This window comes from Pelobates fuscus, chromosome 5, assembly GCF_036172605.1.
Source record: "Pelobates fuscus isolate aPelFus1 chromosome 5, aPelFus1.pri, whole genome shotgun sequence".
NCBI classification, from domain to species: Eukaryota; Metazoa; Chordata; class Amphibia; order Anura; family Pelobatidae; genus Pelobates; species Pelobates fuscus.
Genome location: NC_086321.1, coordinates 203,755,761 through 203,774,427, shown reverse-complemented (window position 1 = coordinate 203,774,427; position 18,667 = coordinate 203,755,761). Strand labels below are relative to the sequence as shown.

Genomic DNA, 18,667 nt, shown 5'->3' with positions numbered 1-18,667 from the left:
TATAAACCCACTACTGACTCACAGAGCTTGCTCACTGGAGTTTGCTTGAAAGTAGGCTATTTCAAGTAGTCTCTTTTAAGTAGGAGTTAAAACAATGGGAGTTGAAATCAAGAGGGTAAATATTGTTTTTGCTCACTTGTGTTTTTTGTAACTGGGGATGAGTGCTAGCAAGATTACACGTTTTACTCAGTGTACATCCTGCTGCATGTATGCATGCCTGGATAAATCTTTCCAGGGTCCATACCTCTGTGGTGGGTGTGAGCGAGTGGCTTTTCTGGAAGCTCGGATTGGAGATCTGGAGAGGCAAATTGCAACACTGAGGGAGATTGATAATTTTGAGATAAGTCTGCTGCTCACTGAGCAGAGTTTAGTGGGTACAGGTAGTGGAGTGGGAGGAGATGAGACAGTTGGAGAACAGGCACATAGCTGGGCAACAGTGGGGCGAGGAAGCAGAGGGGGAGGGAATAGGAAAGGTTTAGCCAGTCCTGATCTAGTGCAGCCTAACAGATTTGCCCGTTTGAGTGAAGATGTTGGGAGCATCAGCTCAGGAGTAGCTGTACTGCAGGAAGCTGTTCCTTCTAACAGCCGTGGGAACAGCCCCTCTAGTACAGGTGGCGTTAAGAGGGTAAGGAAGTCTAGACAGGTTGTGGTGGTAGGGGACTCTATTATTAAGAGAGTAGATAGGGTAATCTGCCACTCTGATCGACTCAACCGGACAGCTTGCTGTATCCCGGGTGCTCAGGTCCGGCATGTTGCCGACAGAGTGGAGGGATTATTGGGAGGGGCTGGGGATGACCCAGCTGTCATGGTCCATATTGGTACCAATGACAAAGTCAGAGGAAATTGGAAGGTCCTAAAGGGTGAGTTCAGGGATCTAGGAAGTAAGCTAAAGAAAAGGACCTCCAAGGTAATATTTTCAGAAATATTACCTGTGCCGCGCGATACAGCAGAAAGGCAGCGTGAGATTAGAGAGGTCAATGCGTGGCTGAAGTCTTGGTGCAGGAAAGAGGGTTTTGGGTTTTTAGAGCACTGGGCCGATTTTGCGCATAGGTACAACCTGTATAGTCCTGATGAATTGCACCTAAACGGAAGAGGGTCTGCTGTGCTGGGGGATAGGATGGCTAGAAGGTTGGAGGAGATTTTAAACTAGTAGTAGGGGGGAGGGTCAAAGCAATCTAGAAAATGGAGATAGGATAGAAATGACATGGGCTTTAGCTCAGAACAAAGGGGGTGGAGATGGGGGGAGGGGGAAGCTCAGAACAGAGGAGGTATGCAATATTGATAATTTACAAAAAGTACAAATGACTCATGGTAATATTAAATGTATGCTTACTAATGCAAGGAGCCTATATAACAAAATGGGGGAACTAGAGGCAATAGCATACACTAAACAATACGATATAATAGGCACAACAGAAACATGGTGGGATGAGACACACGACTGGACAGTTAACTTAAATGGGTACACGTTATTTAGGAAGGATAGGAAAAACAAGAAGGGTGGTGGGGTATGTTTGTATGTCAGCCATGAGTTAAAGTCAAATCTTAGGCATGTGGAGTGTGACAAGGAAAATGTGGAAGCTTTATGGGTAGATATCTGCTTGGGGCAAACAAAGGGAAATACGTTATTGGTTGGGATATGTTATAAACCACCTAATGTAAATATTAATGAGGAAGAACTGCTGTTAGAGCAAATTGGTAAAGCTGCAAATAGGGGTAACATGTTAATTATTGGAGATTTTAATTACCCGGACATAAATTGGGATAGAGGGACTAGTACTTCAGCTATGGAAATCCGTTTTTTGAATGTGTTAAATGACACCTTTATGTCACAACTGGTACAAGCACCAACTAGAAAGGATGCTTGTCTGGATCTCGTTATAACAAACAATGTTAATCTTTTAACCAACATTCAAGTAGGGGAGCATTTGGGAAATAGTGATCACATTATGGTAACTTTTGAAATAAACTCAAAAAAGCAAAAGCACTTGGGGTATATTAAAACATATAATTAAAAAAAAAAGCCAATTTTAATAAGATTAGGGCAGCTCTACAACATATCGACTGGCATAAACTCCTTAGTGATAAAAACACTGAGGATAAATGGGAACTATTCAAACAAATATTAGAAAGGTACATTTCACAGTATGTACCATTGGGTAATAAATATAAAAGAAACAAATTAAAACCCATGTGGTTTAGTAGAGAAGTAAAACAAGAGATTAAAAATAAGAAAAGGGCTTTTAAAGCATTTAAATTGGACAAATCAGAGGCATCCTATATAAGATATAAGGAAGCCAATAATACTTGCAAAAGGCAATTTAAGTGGCTAAACTAGAAAAGGAGAAATTGATAGTCAAAGAATGCAAAACCAACCCCAAAAATTGTTTCAAGTTCATTAATTCTAAAAAAGCAAAAAATGAAAGTGTAGGTACATTGAAAACAGAGATGGGTCTGTTAGTCAATGAAGACCAGGAAAAGGCAGAAATTTTAAATAACTATTTGTCTTCAGTATATATTAATGAGGATCCTATGGCAAGAGATATGCAAATGATTGCTGCAACAAACTTGCAGATAACTTGTGATTGGATAACTCGAGACAAGGTGCTACAGCTATTAAAAAAAATTAATGTAAATAAAGCTCCGGGGCCTGACGGTATCCACCCACGAGTACTTAAGGAGCTAAGTGGGGAAATAAGTGAACCTCTGTATTTAATTTTTCAAGATTCTTTTGTTTCAGGTATTGTACCGGAGGATTGGAGGAAGGCAGATGTTGTTCCTATATTTAAAAAGGGTTCAAAATCCTTGCCTGGAAATTATAGACCTGTGAGCTTAACTTCTGTGACTGTGAAATTATTTGAACGGCTATTAAGGGATAATATTCATGAATTCATTGGCAAGAACTGTGTTATTAGCAATAATCAGCATGGTTTTATGAAACATAGGTCATGTCAAACTAACCTACTTGCATTCTACGAAGAAGTAAGTAGAAATATAGATCAGGGTGTTGCAGTGGATGTGATCTACTTTTGCCAAGGCATTTGATACAGTTCCTCACAATAGGTTAGTCTTCAAACTAAAAGAAATTGGTCTAGATGAATATTCTTGTTCTTGGGTAGAACATTGGCTTAAGGATAGAGTACAACGAGTTGTCATAAATGGTAAATTTTCAAGCTGGACAAAAGTGGTAAGTGGTGTCCCTCAGGGTTCTGTTTTGGGGCCGCTTCTATTTAACATATTTATAAATGATATTGAAATGGGCATTGAAAGACATGTATCAGTGTTTGCAGATGACGCAAAACTTTGTAAAGTAATAAAATGTGAGCAGGATATTGCCTTGCTGCAGAGGGATTTGGATAGATTGGGGGACTGGGCACTAAAATGGCAGATGAAATTTAACGTAGAAAAATGCAAAATTATGCACTTCGGGGTTAAGAATGCACAAGCAATTTACACCCTAAATGGTAATGAACTAGGGATAACCACACACGAGAAGGATTTGGGAATTGTTATAGACAAAAAAATTAGGTAGCAATATGCAATGTCAATCTGCCGTTGCTAAGGCCAGTAAGGTTTTGTCATGTATAAATAGGGGCATAAATTCTCGAGATGAAAATATAATTTTGCCTCTTTATAAATCGCTGGTAAGACCACACCTTGAATATGCTGTGCAATTTTGGGCACCTGTTCTAAAGAAAGATACCATGGCACTAGAAAAAGTGCAGAGATGAGCTACAAAATTGATACAAGAAATGGAGCATTTTAGTTATGAAGAAAGGTAAAAAATGTAAATCTCTTTAGTTTGGAAAAACGGCGCCTTGGAGGGGATATGATAACATTATACAAATATATTCGGGGCCAGTACAAACCATTATCTGGAAATCTATTCATAAACAGGGCTATACATAGGACACGAGGTCACACATTTAGGCTTGAAGAAAGGAGATTTCATCTAAGGCAAAGAAAATTTTATTTTACAGTAAGAGCAATAAGGATATGGAATTCTTTGCCTGAAGAGGTGGTTTTGTCAGAGTCTATACAGATGTTTAAACTGCAATTGGTTAAATACTTGCAAAAACATAACATACAGGGATATAATTTCTAATTAGTGGGGAAATAGCTGCTTGATCCAAGGAGACATCTGACTGCTATTTTGGGGTCAAGAAGGAATTTTTTCCTAGTTTGTTGCAAAATTGGAAGCGCTTCAGACTGGGGTTTTTGCCTTCTTTTGGATCAACAGCAAAAGCAAATGTGAGGAAGGCTGAACTTGATGGACGCAAGTCTCTTTTCAGCTATGGAACTATGTAACTATGTAACTATGTATCAAAAAAAGTAACAGAATTGGGTATCCAACAAGAGTCTTTAAAAGAATCACAGACTCACTGTAATGTAGAAATACAGAAATTAAGAGAGGAGCTCTTGAGTTTGAAACAAAAATATAGTAGATTTGAAAATATTTCTAGACAAAATAATATTCTTATAAGAGGGATACCTGAAACAGTGGAGCAGGCGAATCTCCTTGATTATGTGATAACTTTTTTGAACTCTTTGATAAAATCAGACTCTGAGAGGGCGTATATGATAGATAGAGTTCATAGGTTACCGCTATCACATAATACTTCAAGAGATCTTCCAAGAGGTGTGATAGTGAAATTACATTCTTTCACACTTAAACAAAAAATATCACAGAAAGCCTTTGAATGTAAAATCTTTGACGCACCATATGAGCAATTGAAAATCTTTCCTGATATATCTGGAGAAGTGATTATGAAACGTAGAGAATTTAGAATGATAACTAAGGCATTAAGAGATAAGAATGTGTCTTATAGATGGGGCTTTCCGACTAAACTATTGATTAAAAAAGGAATGGAGACGAAGGTAATCAATTCTCCCCTAGAGGGGGAAAGGTATCTTAAACATTTAGACTCTACGGGGGATGCCTAAGATATAGCCAAATGGAGACAATTGGGAAATTGAGTTATGGTTGTAATTTTGGGGGGGAGGTTTAATTTTTGGTATAAAAGAGGTGTAAATGCCTAAGATATAGCCAAATGGAGACAATTGGGAAATTGAGTTATGGTTGTAATTTTGGGGGGGAGGTTTAATTTTTGGTATAAAAGAGGTGTAAACACCCCTCACTAATTTTGATTTAAGCTTGTATTAAATAGCCTTAAATGGCCTTCACAGATATAAACTTATAGTTATACAGTATATTAGAGATAATACTCTTTTGCTATATGGTTTTGGAAATTGTCACAAAATAAGATATTATCACTGGATAAAGGTTTACATGTAATATTGGGTTTGTACTGTATGGTCTTAATGCCCCTATGGATATAAATTTAAAGCCACGAATGATATTAGAGAAAATAGTACTTGTCATATTATACTGGAAAATGGTACAGATTAAGTCACTGTCACGGGATAAAAGGTTTTCATAATTAATAGGGGTTGCTATAGAAGGTATTTAAATATGGAAGATATAAAAAAATTTTTTTTTATTTTTTTTACATATTCAACTGTGATTCTAGTATACTTAGTAAATCTCCAGGAAGCATGTTAATTGTGATGTAGTTTCTTTTTCATTTCAATGGTTTAGTGTTTTAAAAGTAGCAATCGGTTCCATATGTCTAGATATAAGATCTTTCAACTTTATGGAGGACAAGATGAGGGTGTCTTAGAGAAGAGGCTATGATAGGGGTTACCAAACCACGAGGGTTAACTTTAAGGATTTTATTACTATTTTTTTCTCTCTTTTCTCTCTTTCTTTTGTGGATGTTTTACTTCATCTTAGTGGGCTGTGGCTCTTTCCGCTTTGTGCTCGTAATTTTGAATAAGAATGGTACCGTAATATCAGGTTGTTCTCGCTGCGGAATAGGAAGCATACAGGCAGGCTCAATTGGCGACCCCCGCCGAGGCCTCGAACCAAGTTTGTTTGGCGATACTTAGATTTGTCCACCACTGACAAGGGAGGTAGAGTGTGGAGTGGGGATTCTCTAAGTAGGTAGATCCTCAAAGAAGATGATTTTATCACAATATATGTTTAATGTTTGGATGAATGGGTGTGAATGTGTATGTTGTAATTTTTGGGAGGTTCCTAGATGTGGGGTGGAAGGTGCTGATGGAGGTGGGCTGGAAAGTCCTCATATTGGTGGCAGATATAGCTCTCCATGAATATGAGGATTATTAGTCAAAACATCCAGGGCTTAAATACTGTGGGCAAAAGGAGTATAGCTTTTACAAATTTGTCCAGGGGTAAACCAGACGTTATATGTATTCAGGAAACTCATTGGCAAACTAATAAGATTCCCTTTTTTGGCAACAGATATTACTCTAACCCCTATAGTGCTACTTATGTGAAAAGTAACTCTAGAGGAGTTTCAGTGATATTTAATACATTTTTACAAATAAAAGAAGAAATTGTCATAAAAGATAAAGAAGGACGATATTTATTATGGGCAGGTTTGATTAATTATCAGAAATTTACGATTCTAAATATGTATGCCCCTAATAAAGGATAAATCAAATTAATTAGACATTGAAACTAATGATGTCGCGAACATAAAATTTTCGGTTCGCGAACAGCGAACGCGAACTTCCGCAAATGTTCGCGAACAGGCGAACCGGGCGAACCGCCATAGACTTCAATGGGCAGGCAAATTTTAAAACCCACAGGGACTCTTTCTGGCCACAATAGTGATGGAAATATTGTTTCAAGAGGACTAACACCTGGACTGTGGCATGCCGGAGGGGGATCCATGGCAAAACTCCCATGGAAAATTACATAGTTGATGCAGAGTCTGGTTTTAATCCATAAAGGGCATAAATCACCTAACATTCCTAAATTGTTTGGAATAACCTGCTTTAAAACATCAGGTATGATGTTGTATCGATCAGGTAGTGTAAGGGTTACGCCCGCTTCACAGTGACAGACCAAACTCCCTGTTTAACGCTCCGCAAACAACCGCAAACAGTCCATTTGCACAACCGCAAACTCCCCATTTGCACAAGGTTGGATACCAAGCTAGCCATGTCCCGTTCCTTGTCCTCACTGATGTCATTGAAGGTCTCTTCCTCCACCGAGCCACGTACAACACCAAGGGTCCCCGAAAGGTGACAACAAGCCCCCTGGGATGCCTGCTGTGTTTGGTCTTCCACCTCCTCAAAGCCACCTTCCTCCTCTGACTCCTCTTCTTCAGACTCCTCTCTCTGCGTTGCCTTTCTCTGCGTTATTATAAGGTATGTTAAGTAGTACTATTCCTATCAGTTTAATCCCTGTTATGTCCCCTATCAGGGGACGTGTATATAAGGCATCGATTTTAGGAAGCGGGAGATGGAAAAAGATGCTTGGTCGGTCCTCCTACTTCAAATTTGGGGCACTGCGCGTGCAATCTAATGTACCACCAGATAGGAGTGGTGTGTTAAGTAGTACTATTCTTATCAGTTTAATCCCTGTTACGTCCCCTATCAGGGGACGTGTATATAAGGCATCGATTTTAGGAAGCGGGAGATGGAAAAAGATGCTTGGTCGGTCCTCCTACTTCAAATTTGGGGCACTGCGCATGCAATCTAATGTACCACCAGATAGGAGTGGTGTGTTAAGTAGTCCCCCTCATCAGGCCTTTTTCAGTCGAATGTATTGCCCACTGTCAGTCCCTTCGGGATCCATCCCTCATTCATCTTAATAAAGGTGAGGTAATCTAGACTTTTTTGACCTAGGCGACTTCTCTTCTCAGTGACAATACCTCCTGCTGCACTGAAGGTCCTTTCTGACAGGACACTTTTAGCAAGGCAGGCCAGAAGTTCTATCACAAATTGGAATAGCTCAGGCCACAGGTCAAGCCTGCACACCCAGTAGTCAAGGGGTTCATCGCTCCTCAGAGTGTCGATATCTGCAGTTAAGACGAGGTAGTCTGCTACCTGTCGGTCGAGTCGTTCTCTGAGGGTGGACCCCGAAGGGCTGTGGCGATGCGTAGGACTTAAAAAGCTCCGCATGTCCTCCATTAACAACACGTCTGTAAAGCGTCCTGTCCTTGCCGGCGTGGTCGTGGGAGGAGGAGGATTACTTTCACCTCTTCCTCTATTAGATTCCAGTTGTGCTGTGACATCACCCTTATACGCTGTGTAAAGCATACTTTTTAATTGATTTTGGAACTGCTGCATCCTTTCCGACTTGCAGTAACTCGGTAACATTTCAGGCACTTTCTGCTAGCAGCTAGTAGCGTGGACACCCAGTACAGGTCGTTCTCCTTCAGCCTTTTTATACGAGGGTCACTCAACAGGCACAACAGCATGGAAGACCCCATTTGCACAAGGTTGGATGCCAAGCTACTTATGTCCTGTTCCTCGTCCTCAGTAATCTCTCTGAAGGTATGTTCTTACCCCAGCCACGTACAACACCACGGGTACCAGATAGGTGACAATGAGCACCCTGGGATGCCTGTTGTGGTTGGTCTTCCTCCTCCTCCTCAAAGCCACATTCCTCCTCAGACTCCTCTTCCTCACAATCCTTGTCCAGTGTTGCCGCAGGTCCAGCAAGCGATGCTGATAAGGCTGTTTCTGGTGGTGATGGTGACCACAACTCTTCCTCTTCACGCTCATCTATGGCCTGATCCAGCACTCTTCGCAGGGCATGCTTCAGGAAGAAAAGAAATGGTATGATGTCGCTGATGGTGCCTTCGGTGCGACTGACTAGGTTTGTCACCTCCTCAAAAGGACGCATTGTGCATGAGCGTCCAGTAATGTGACAAAAAAATTCCCAGCTCCGCAGAGGCTGTCCTAGCACCACGGTCATATAAATACTCGTTTACGGCTTTTTCTTGTTGGAGCAGGTGGTCGAACATTAGGAGTGTTGAATTCCAACGTGTCGGGCTGTCACAAATCAAGCGCCTCACTGGCATGTTGTTTCGCCGCTGGATATCGGAAATGTGCGCCATGGCCGTGTAGGAACACCTGAAATGGCCACACACCTTCCTGGCCTGCTTAAGGACGTCCTGTAAGCCTGGGTACTTATGCACAAAGCGTTGTACGATCAGATTACACACATGTGCCATGCACGACACATGTGTCAACTTGCCCAAATGCAATGCCGCCAACAAATTTCTTCCGTTGTCACAAACCACTTTGCCGATCTCCAGTTGGTGCGGAGTCAGCCACTGATCCACCTGTGCATTCAGGGCGGACAAGAGTGCTGGTCTGGTGTGCCTCTCTGCTTTCAGGCAAGTCAATCCCAAGACGGCGTGACACTGCCGTTTCCGGGATGTGGAACAGTACCTGGGGAGCTGGGGGGGTGCCGTTGATGTGGAGCAAGACGCAGCAGCAGAAGAGGACTCAGCCGAAGAGGTTATGGAAGAGGATGGAGTAGGAGGAGTAGAGGAGGTGGCAGCAGGCCTGCCTGCAAGTCGTGGCGGTGTCACCAACTCCTCTGCAGAGCCACACATTCCATGCTTGGCAGCCGTCAGCAGGTTTACCCATGCGCAGTGTAGGTGATATACCTGCCCTGACCATGCTTTGCAGACCAGGTATCAGTGGTCAGATGGACCCTTGCCCCAACACTGTGTGCCAGACATGCCATTACTTCCTTTTGCACAATCGAGTACAGGTTGGGGATTGCCTTTTGTGCAAAGAAATTTCGGCCGGGTACCTTCCACTGCGGTGTCCCAATAGCTACAAATTGTTTGAACGCCTCAGACTCCACCAGCTTGTATGGTAAAAGCTGGTGGGCTAGGAGTTCAGTCAAGCCAGCTGTCAGACGCCGGGCAAGGGGGTGACTTTGTGACATTGGCTTCTTACGCTCAAACATGTCCTTGACAGACACCTGACTGTGGGCAGATGAGCAGGAACTGCTCAAGGCGAGAGACGGAGGGGCGGATGGTTGAGAGGGGGCAAGGAGGACAGCAGTGGTTAACATGGCTGAAGATGCTGGACCAGGAGGAGGATGGCAACTTTGAGTTTGTGTGCTGCTTGTACTCATGTGTTGATCCCATAGGCGTTTGTGATGTGCGATCATGTGCCTTCGCAAAGCAGTTGTACCTAGGTGGGTGTTGGACTTCCCACGACTCAGTTTCTTTTGACACAGGTTGCAAATGGCATCGCTGTTGTCAGAGGCAGACACGCAAAAAAAAAAACACACTGCTGAGCTCTGCAATGACGGCATTCTGGTGGTGGCAACAGCATGCATTGATTGGCGTGCTGTCTGGCTGACCCCGGGTGCCGATGCATGCTGTCTGACTGTGCCACTAGCTCCTTGCGACGACCTCCCCCTGCTTTCAACTCGTCTCCTCCTCCTCCTCTCTGTCTCCCCATCTGAACTTTCGTCCTGTTCTTCTTCTTGCCGAGCGGGCACCCACGTGACATCCATGGATGCATCGTCATCATCAACCGCTTCACTTGTATCTGACAACTCAGCAAAGGAAGCAGCAGTGGGTACAACATCATCATCATCATCACACCGTACGTGTGTAATGCTGCCTGACTGAGACATATCCCTGTTATCTACATCCTCTGGCAATAATGGTTGCGCATCACTCATTTCTTCCAACTGATGTGTAAATAACTCCTCTGACATACCAAGTGAAGCGGCTGTGGTGCTAGTGTTGGTGGTGGCGGCAGGTGGGCGAGTGGTAACTTGAGAGGTGCCCGAAGCTAAGCTGGAGGAGGATGGTGCGTCGAGGTTCCGAGCAGAAGCTGTAGAAGATTAGGTGTCCTGTGTTAGCCAGTCAACTATGTCCTCAGAACTTTTCAAGTTCAGGGTACGTGGCCTCTGAACACTGGGCATTATTCTAGGGCCAAAGGGATTCACAGAACCATGACCATGACGGCCCCTGCGGGGTGGCCTGCCTCTGCCTGTCATTTTTTTTTCGATTAGTGGTACTATGCGTGCAAGCTACTGTGACTACAGATATGAGTGGCACTGGATTGACACTGTGCCCTGGCAGGCCCTGAAACGCACACTCGTGAAGGAAACTGACTGCTATTATATTACAGTCCAAAAAGTTTATTTTTTTGTTAAATGCAAGCTATTGTGACACCAGTGGGCACAGTATATGCTGTGAGCCTGACACACAGGCTGGCTGGCAGGCAGGCAACTGCAATTACATTACACAGAAAAAAAAGCAGACTGATGTTCTAGCCCTAAAAAGGGCTTTTTGGGGTGCTGTCCTTACAGCAGAGATCAGATGAGTCCTTCAGGACTGTAGTGGACACTGAATACACTAGCCTAGCTATCAATTTCCCTATCAAATCAGCAGCAGCTACACTGTCCCTACTCTCACTAAGAATGCAGCTTCACAATGAATGTAAAATGGATGCTGTCTAGGAGGTGGGAGGGTCTGGGAGGGAGTGTCTGCTGCTGAATGGCTGGAATGTGTCTGCTGACTGTGAGGTACAGGCCAGGGTCAAAGTTTACTCAATGATGACGAATAGGGGGCGGACCGAACAGCGCATGTGTTCGCCATCCGTGGCGAACGCGGACAAGCGATGTTCGCCGGGAACTATTCGCCAGCGTACAGTTCGGGACATCACTAATTGAAACTAATGAAAAAAAATTTAAGGGAATCTTGGTAGTTTGTGGGGATTTTAATCTACCTCTGGATCCAACGGTGGACAGAAACTCGATAGGAGAAATAAAATCGGATCGTCACTTAATTCAAAACTCCAAAAAACTCTATAAGTTGTTACTTAAGTATAATTTGTATGACACTTGGAGAACGCTGTATCCTTTAGAGGGGGATTATTCATTTTTCTCTCATAGACATAAAGTGTATAGTAGATTGGATTATATTTTTGTAGATGGGCAGAGTATCTCTAAAGTAAAACATGCAGAAATGGGGATGATTACGTGGTCGGATCATGGGCTGGTCGGAGTAAGCCTGGGTTTAAATAATTAAAGAAAAATTAAATAATGGTAGAATAAATAGATTATTACATAATAAAGAACTGTATGTTAAGCCGTCTGATATTGCCGCATGTTTTGAGAAATATTATTGTGATCTTTATAATTTGAATTCCCCAAATATAGATAGTAGGTGGAAAAAAAATGCGGAATTTTTGGATAGAATTCACTTTTCTAAAATTTCTCAAACAGAGTTGGCAAATTTAAATAAAGATATTACTGAACAGGAAATTAAATGGGCAATTTCAAAATTGAAATTGGGCTTGGCTCCTGGTCCCGATGGTTTAAGTAATCAATATTATTTACTCTGTCAAGAAGAGATTGCCAGTTACATGTGTCAAACATTTAATGAAATTAAAAAAGTAGGCCGAGCGCACTCAGAGCTGTTGGAAGCACAAATAATAAATTTTGATCAAATGTGTTTTATTCAGGGGAGGTTGGGCTCCGATAATAATAGAAAACTGTTAAATATAATCTCAGTGGTTAAACATAAAAATATAGCTGCAGTCTTTGTGGGGCTTGATGCTGAGAAAGCATTTGACAGGGTGGATTGGACTTTATGTTCCTCACTCTGTCAAAATACGGTTTAGGCGACTTTGCCTCTTAGGCGATTGCTGCTTTGTATTCTTTTCCGAGTGCTAGTGTAATGGGTTATAATTTACGGTCAGGAAGATTTGATATTTTAAATGGCACTAGGCAAGGCTGCCCTCTATCCCCTTTGTTTTTTGCTCTAATTATAGAACCACTGGCGATAGCGATAAGGGAATCTTTAGATATAACAGGAATTGAAGTAATTTAAAAATCGCATGTAATATCTCTATACGCGGATGATGTAATAATAACAACCCTAAGTAAACCTGAAAAATCGTTGAAAGCTCTTCAAGATATTATAATAGAATATAGTGAAATTTCTAATTATAAATTAAATGTAAAAAAAAACGGAAGCTGTCACCTTTAATATAGGACGGTCTGAGAAAATATTTTTAAGTCAACTTTATCCATTCAATTGGCAATACTCAATAACCCATCTAGGAATACAATTATTCACTGATATGAAAAGAACAGTGACTGTTAATTTTCAATTAGTTTATTCTAATATAATTCAAGTGTTGGCTACATGGAAAAATGTATATATATCTTGGTCAGGCAGAATAGCAGCGGTTAAGATGACGATACTACCTAAGATTATTTATGTTATGCAATGCATACCCTGGCAGTGTCCCATTTATTTGCTTAATAATTTACAGAGGGTTATTGATGTATTTATCCATCAGAATAAAAGAATGAGAATTAAGATTTCAACGATGGTTACAAAATTCTCTAATGGAGGGATAGCATATCCTGACATTAAGAAATATCAGGAAGCCTCCCTCCTGGCACATATGCTGAGATGGGAGGAAGAGGGAATTAATAACTATTGGGGCTTGATTGAAGCTTCCCTTTTTAAATTAACCTACCTTAATTCAATCCTGTACCGAGATGATTTATCCACTGGTACAGTGTATAGTAAATCATCGATTATATGGCATAGTTTTAAAAGCTGGATGAAGTTGAACCATAAATACACCTTGGTTCCATTTCCTAGTCCGATTATGCCCATCTTATGCTTGCAGGAAAATATCCATTCCCCTCTGCTTGAGAGATTATTGAGATCGGGATGCAGATATTTGAGTGACTTATATGTAAATAATGAATTCCTCTCATTTGAATACTTACTAGTTGGAATTTTAAAATTAGATTGTATGTGGATGAAATATATCAAGGTGAAGACTAAGATTTTGACGTCCAGTTTATGTTTAAAAGATTTTAGACATCTGACCCCCTGTGAAAAAATAATATGTTCAACTAATAAGCAGCATTTACTATCAAAATGTTTCAGTCTCTTGAGAGATAGTGACTTGGGCATTAAATCTTCAAACATAAAAATGTGGTAAGAAGAACTCAATCAATCATGGCCCATGGAAATGTGGTTGGGAGCATTTGCCTCAATGGATAAATTAGTCAAATATGTCTCATATAGGGAGACGTATTTTAAAATCTTAAACAGACGGTATGTAACTCCACTTAAGCTTTGGAAAATAAAAAAAAGAAGATATATACAAAATTTGTTGGAGAGGTTGTAATCAAGCTGGTTCAGCAATACATATGTGGTGGTTGTGTCCCTATATGCAAATGTATTGGAAGGAGGTCAAATGTGGTATATCTCAAATTGTAGGTGAGAAAATTAAATTAACACCAGAATTGGCCCTGTTTCACCTCTTACCTAGTTACCGCTCAAAATAATTAAAATCTTTTATGTTTCATATTTTAGCGATAGCTGTAAATTGGAAAGGAGGAAGGTTGCCAAAGTGGTCAGAAGTGGTAAGAGTAATGCAAAGAAATAGGACATTGGAAAGAGATGACGATCATTTAGGTGTTCATATCGTCCCAAAGTATAGATGGGCTCTCTGGGATGAATGTTGTTTGACCCTTAGACACAACTCTTTATAGTTATTCCCCCTTGTCGGCCCTCCTCCCCAAGGAATCTCGGTACAATGTATGTGGTATGTGTGTGGATGTTGAAGTATGGGTATTGTTGGCCTTTTGGGGGTTCTCTTTCTTTTATAGTTATTGTCTGTATGACTTGTTTTACTCTTCCTCTTTCTTCTGTATTTAGAGTGTCCCAAACCTTTGCATTGAAAATAGGTATACCTTACAGGGCTTCCCCATATTTTGGGCTCTAATGCTGACTAGAGTTAGGGGCAGTTGATTGTGACAGATATGGGAAAAAGGGGAAAATGGCATATGAATTTGGAAGGGAATAATCGATGAAGACTAACAAAGGGAATGGTTTTAACCCAGTTTGGGTTATTATAAGTACTCATACATTGTCAACGGATAATTTGTTTGTTGTCTTTGTTATTTGTTGTCTTTGTATTTTTGTATTATGTGTCAAGGTATTATTATTGTTAAGTATTTTACTTTTTTCTATGTAAATGAGTTTAAGATACTTTGTGATAAAACTAATAAAAATATTTAAATTAAAAAAAAGAACTTGAGTAGACTGCACAGAGCCGTGACCTCCACCCCATCGAGCACCTTTGGGATGAACTGGATTGGAGAATGCATTCCTGACCTCAAAAATGCTCTACTGGATGAATGGCCAAAAATTCCCACAGAAACACCAAGAGTGGAAGCTGTTATAATTGCAAAGGGGGAATCAACTACATATTAACGCCTATGTATTTAGAATGTGATATATGAAAAAGACTTTACAAGTATCAAACAAAAATAAAAAACAGACTTTGAAGACAAAAACGATGAAAGGCATTGCATCTGTGGCCTAGAGGAAAGAGAAGAGATGTCTTAACCCTTTGGAATTTTCATTTACTTTAATTTAAATGTAGTCTAAGAGTGACTGTGCCCATGTACATTTTGGCTTTGCCTTCTCTCGCCTCCTAACCCCTGAACATTTTCTGTGGACACCTGTCGTGAAAAAGCTAACAACATTATTCACCAGAGAGGAGTTATGTGACAGTGGCAGGTTTTTCACTAAAGTGTGGTGTAGTGTCAAAAATTCAAAGTTAATTTAAAATTTTAGGCCAGCATAGCTAAACTGAAAACACAGTTGATGACGAGATTTTCTAATATGACTATTCTAGGCTAAAATTTGAAATTCACTCTGAATCCCTGATAATCCACACTTTTTGAAGAGTTTTGTGATATATTTTTTATATTACAGTATCTCACAAAAGTGAGTACACCCCTCACATTTTTGTAAATATTTTATTATATCTTTTCATGTGAAAACACTGAAGAAATGGCACTCTACTACAATGTAAAGTAGTAAGTGTACAGTCTGTATAACCGTGTAAATTTGCTGTCCCCTCAAAATAACTCAACACACAGTCATTAATGTCTAAACCATTGGCAACAAAAGTGAGTACACCCTAAGTGGAAATGTCCAAATTGAGCCCAAAGTGTCAATATTTTGTGTGTCCAGCATTATTTTCCAGCACTGCCTTAACCCTCATGGGCATTGAATTCACCAGAGCTTCACAGGTTGTCACTGGAGTCCTCTTCCACTCCTCCATGACGACATAGCGGAACTGGTGGATGTTAGAGACCTTGCAAACCCTCACCTTCCATTTGAGGCTCCCCCACATATGCTCAATAGGGTTTAGGCCTGGAGACATGCTTGGTCAGTCCATCACCTTTACCTTCAGCTTCTTTAGCAAGGCAGTGGTCATCTCGAAGGTGTGTGTTGGGGTCAATATCATGTTGGAATACTGCCGCGCGGCCCAGTCTCTAAAGGGAGTGGATCATGCTTCAGTATGTCACAGAACACGTGGGTATTCATGGTTCCCTCAATGAACTGTACCTCCCCAGTGCTGGCAGCACTCATGCAGGCCCAGACCATGACACTCCCACAACCATGCTTGATTGTAGGCAAGACACACTTGTCTTTGCACGCCTCACCTGGTTGCCGCCACACACGCTTTACACCATCTGAACCAAATAGGGTTATCTTGGTCTCATCAGACCACAGGACATGTTTCTAGTAATCCATGCCCTTAGTCTGCATGTTTTCAGCAAACTGTTTGCAGGCTTTCTTGTGTATCATCTTTAGAAGAGGCTTCCTTTAATATGACATACCATAGTATGAGAGAGAGTGTGAGAGTGAAAACACCAAATTTAACACACCCGCTCCCCATTCACACCTGAAACCTTGTAACACTAACGGGTCACATGACACCGGGGAGGGAAAATGGCTAATTGGGCCCAATTTGGACATTTCACTTTTGTTGCCAACGGTGTAGACATTAATGGGTGCGTGTTGAGTTATTTTAAGGGGACAGCGATCTTACACTGTTAAACAGGCTGTACACTTACTACTTTTCATTGTAGCAGAGTATCAATTCATCAGTGTTGTCACACGAAAATATATAAAATATTTACAAAAATGCAAAGGGTGTACTCAACTTTGTGAAATACTGTATGTATTTTGTTTATGATGCATGTCACAAATACAATATTAAAGATAAAGGGATTTTGATTCATAGATCGTTTTATATATATATAAAAAACAGAACTTTACTACTTCTTGTTAAAATTACTTAACAATACAAATAAACTATTAATTTACCTGCCAAAATTCTCCAGTCCATAAAGTAAAAAGCAAGGTGGGAAGAATCATAAAACTTGCGTTGTAAAAAAGAACTCCATATTTACCCAGTTCCTAAAAGAATGATATTGAAGGAGGTAATTAAATACATCACTGATTAGATCAATAGGATTTTATATTTATTGTATAACAATAGCGTACTACACATTTTCATATAAAAATGGTGTGGAAAGAAGTATTTTCAATACCAGATATCAAACTCTTAGCTTACTACTCCCACAAAACCCCATCCAAAAAGACATTGACTTGGCAAGGGATCATGGGGGTTGAAGTTTGCTGGCACATTGATGTCCAAAGTCTAAATATTTCTTACTGTAGGTGACACTAAATGTAAAAAACACCTGTAAAGTCCATGTAATCCTGTCCCCTTATTTTTCTCCGAAAAGAAAAGAATCATGACAATTTTCAATCAAATGCGGATATATTTATTCTACATGTACTGTAAATGTTACAAATAAAATATCTTTTTCAATTGCAAGTAGACTGTACATGAGATAGACTACTGAACACATACAGTGGTCTGAAAAAAAATGGCACTGTGAATATTATTGATTCATTATATAAAGAATACCACAACCAAACAGCCATCAAAACCTCTAACTGGGGTATTTTTTTTCTCTTCATAATTTCATTTCCAGAAAATATTGCTCACTTCAAGAATGTATGTGTATATCACTATTCTTGTTGGTGTTTTAGAAAAACATGTTTAATGTTTGCGTGTGCACCAAATGTGCAAATAAGCGCAGACATTTCTCATGCTGATTACCCAACGACAAAATTAGAATGCAGAGAACCATCAAAGGAACCTTTCACAAATGTCTTCCACTAGATGGCAGCATTGTAAACATTTTCATGAAGAGAAACTATCTGCATTTAGTATTATAAACCTGATAATACCTTTGGATCAATTTTCTCCTTTGTATAAATTCCATATAAAGCTGTAAATAAGTCATTCAACAACACTATGATGTATCCTTCCAAGTTAAATGAAAGATCAAAACTGAAAAAAAAAAATCAATAATATCACATGAACATTTTGACAATTAGACAGTGAAAGAAGGAAGGTTTCTATGGGGCACCAGAAAAGTATTAAATGTGGCCAGAGAAAGTTTCATGATCACACCAGAGGGTTACAGTTTCATATCAAACAAATTGCAAATCAACTGAAATTAAGCTGTGTAGAGGTGAACACACTGACAGATGACCATATTGGCTTTTTTTTTCTTTTATAAATAGATAGCGAAGAATTCGAAACAAGATACTTTTAGGTCAAAAAAACACAAACAGTAAAATTTAAAGAAAAGGAGAATTGATCCAATGTTGTGATGTAGTTTCAAAACAGATCAATAGAACAGAGAGGTAAATAGTTTTTGCGATCCATAACAAAGAAAGATCAAAGCAAAGGGAACAAAATAAGTAAAGGACATAAACATATATGAACAAATGTAAAGTATATCAAAGGAAAACATTTAATATGACATACCTAGCTGCTATTAAAGCCCCGAGAATGATGAAAACAACACTCAGCACAACTGAAAATGTGTGCTGTTTCCTAGGGAAGGAAAGGAAATTATTAAAATTATCAGTTGATGACAAAACATAAAAGCAAG

At 40.1% G+C, this 18,667-nt stretch overlaps 1 protein-coding gene across 1 annotated transcript in view; it reads right to left on the bottom strand.

Annotated features, from left to right (window-relative positions):
• LOC134611271 (nucleotide sugar transporter SLC35D2-like) overlaps nt 1-18,667 on the bottom strand; it is a 158,032-nt gene that overhangs the window by 19,379 nt on the left and 119,986 nt on the right. Inside the window, exons 6-8 of the mRNA XM_063454962.1 lie at nt 18,541-18,609; nt 17,955-18,057; nt 17,019-17,111 (exon numbers count right to left, since the gene is read on the bottom strand). Of these exons, the coding sequence (XP_063311032.1) occupies nt 17,019-17,111; nt 17,955-18,057; nt 18,541-18,609 (265 nt within the window). The remainder of the gene's footprint in view (nt 1-17,018; nt 17,112-17,954; nt 18,058-18,540; nt 18,610-18,667) is intronic.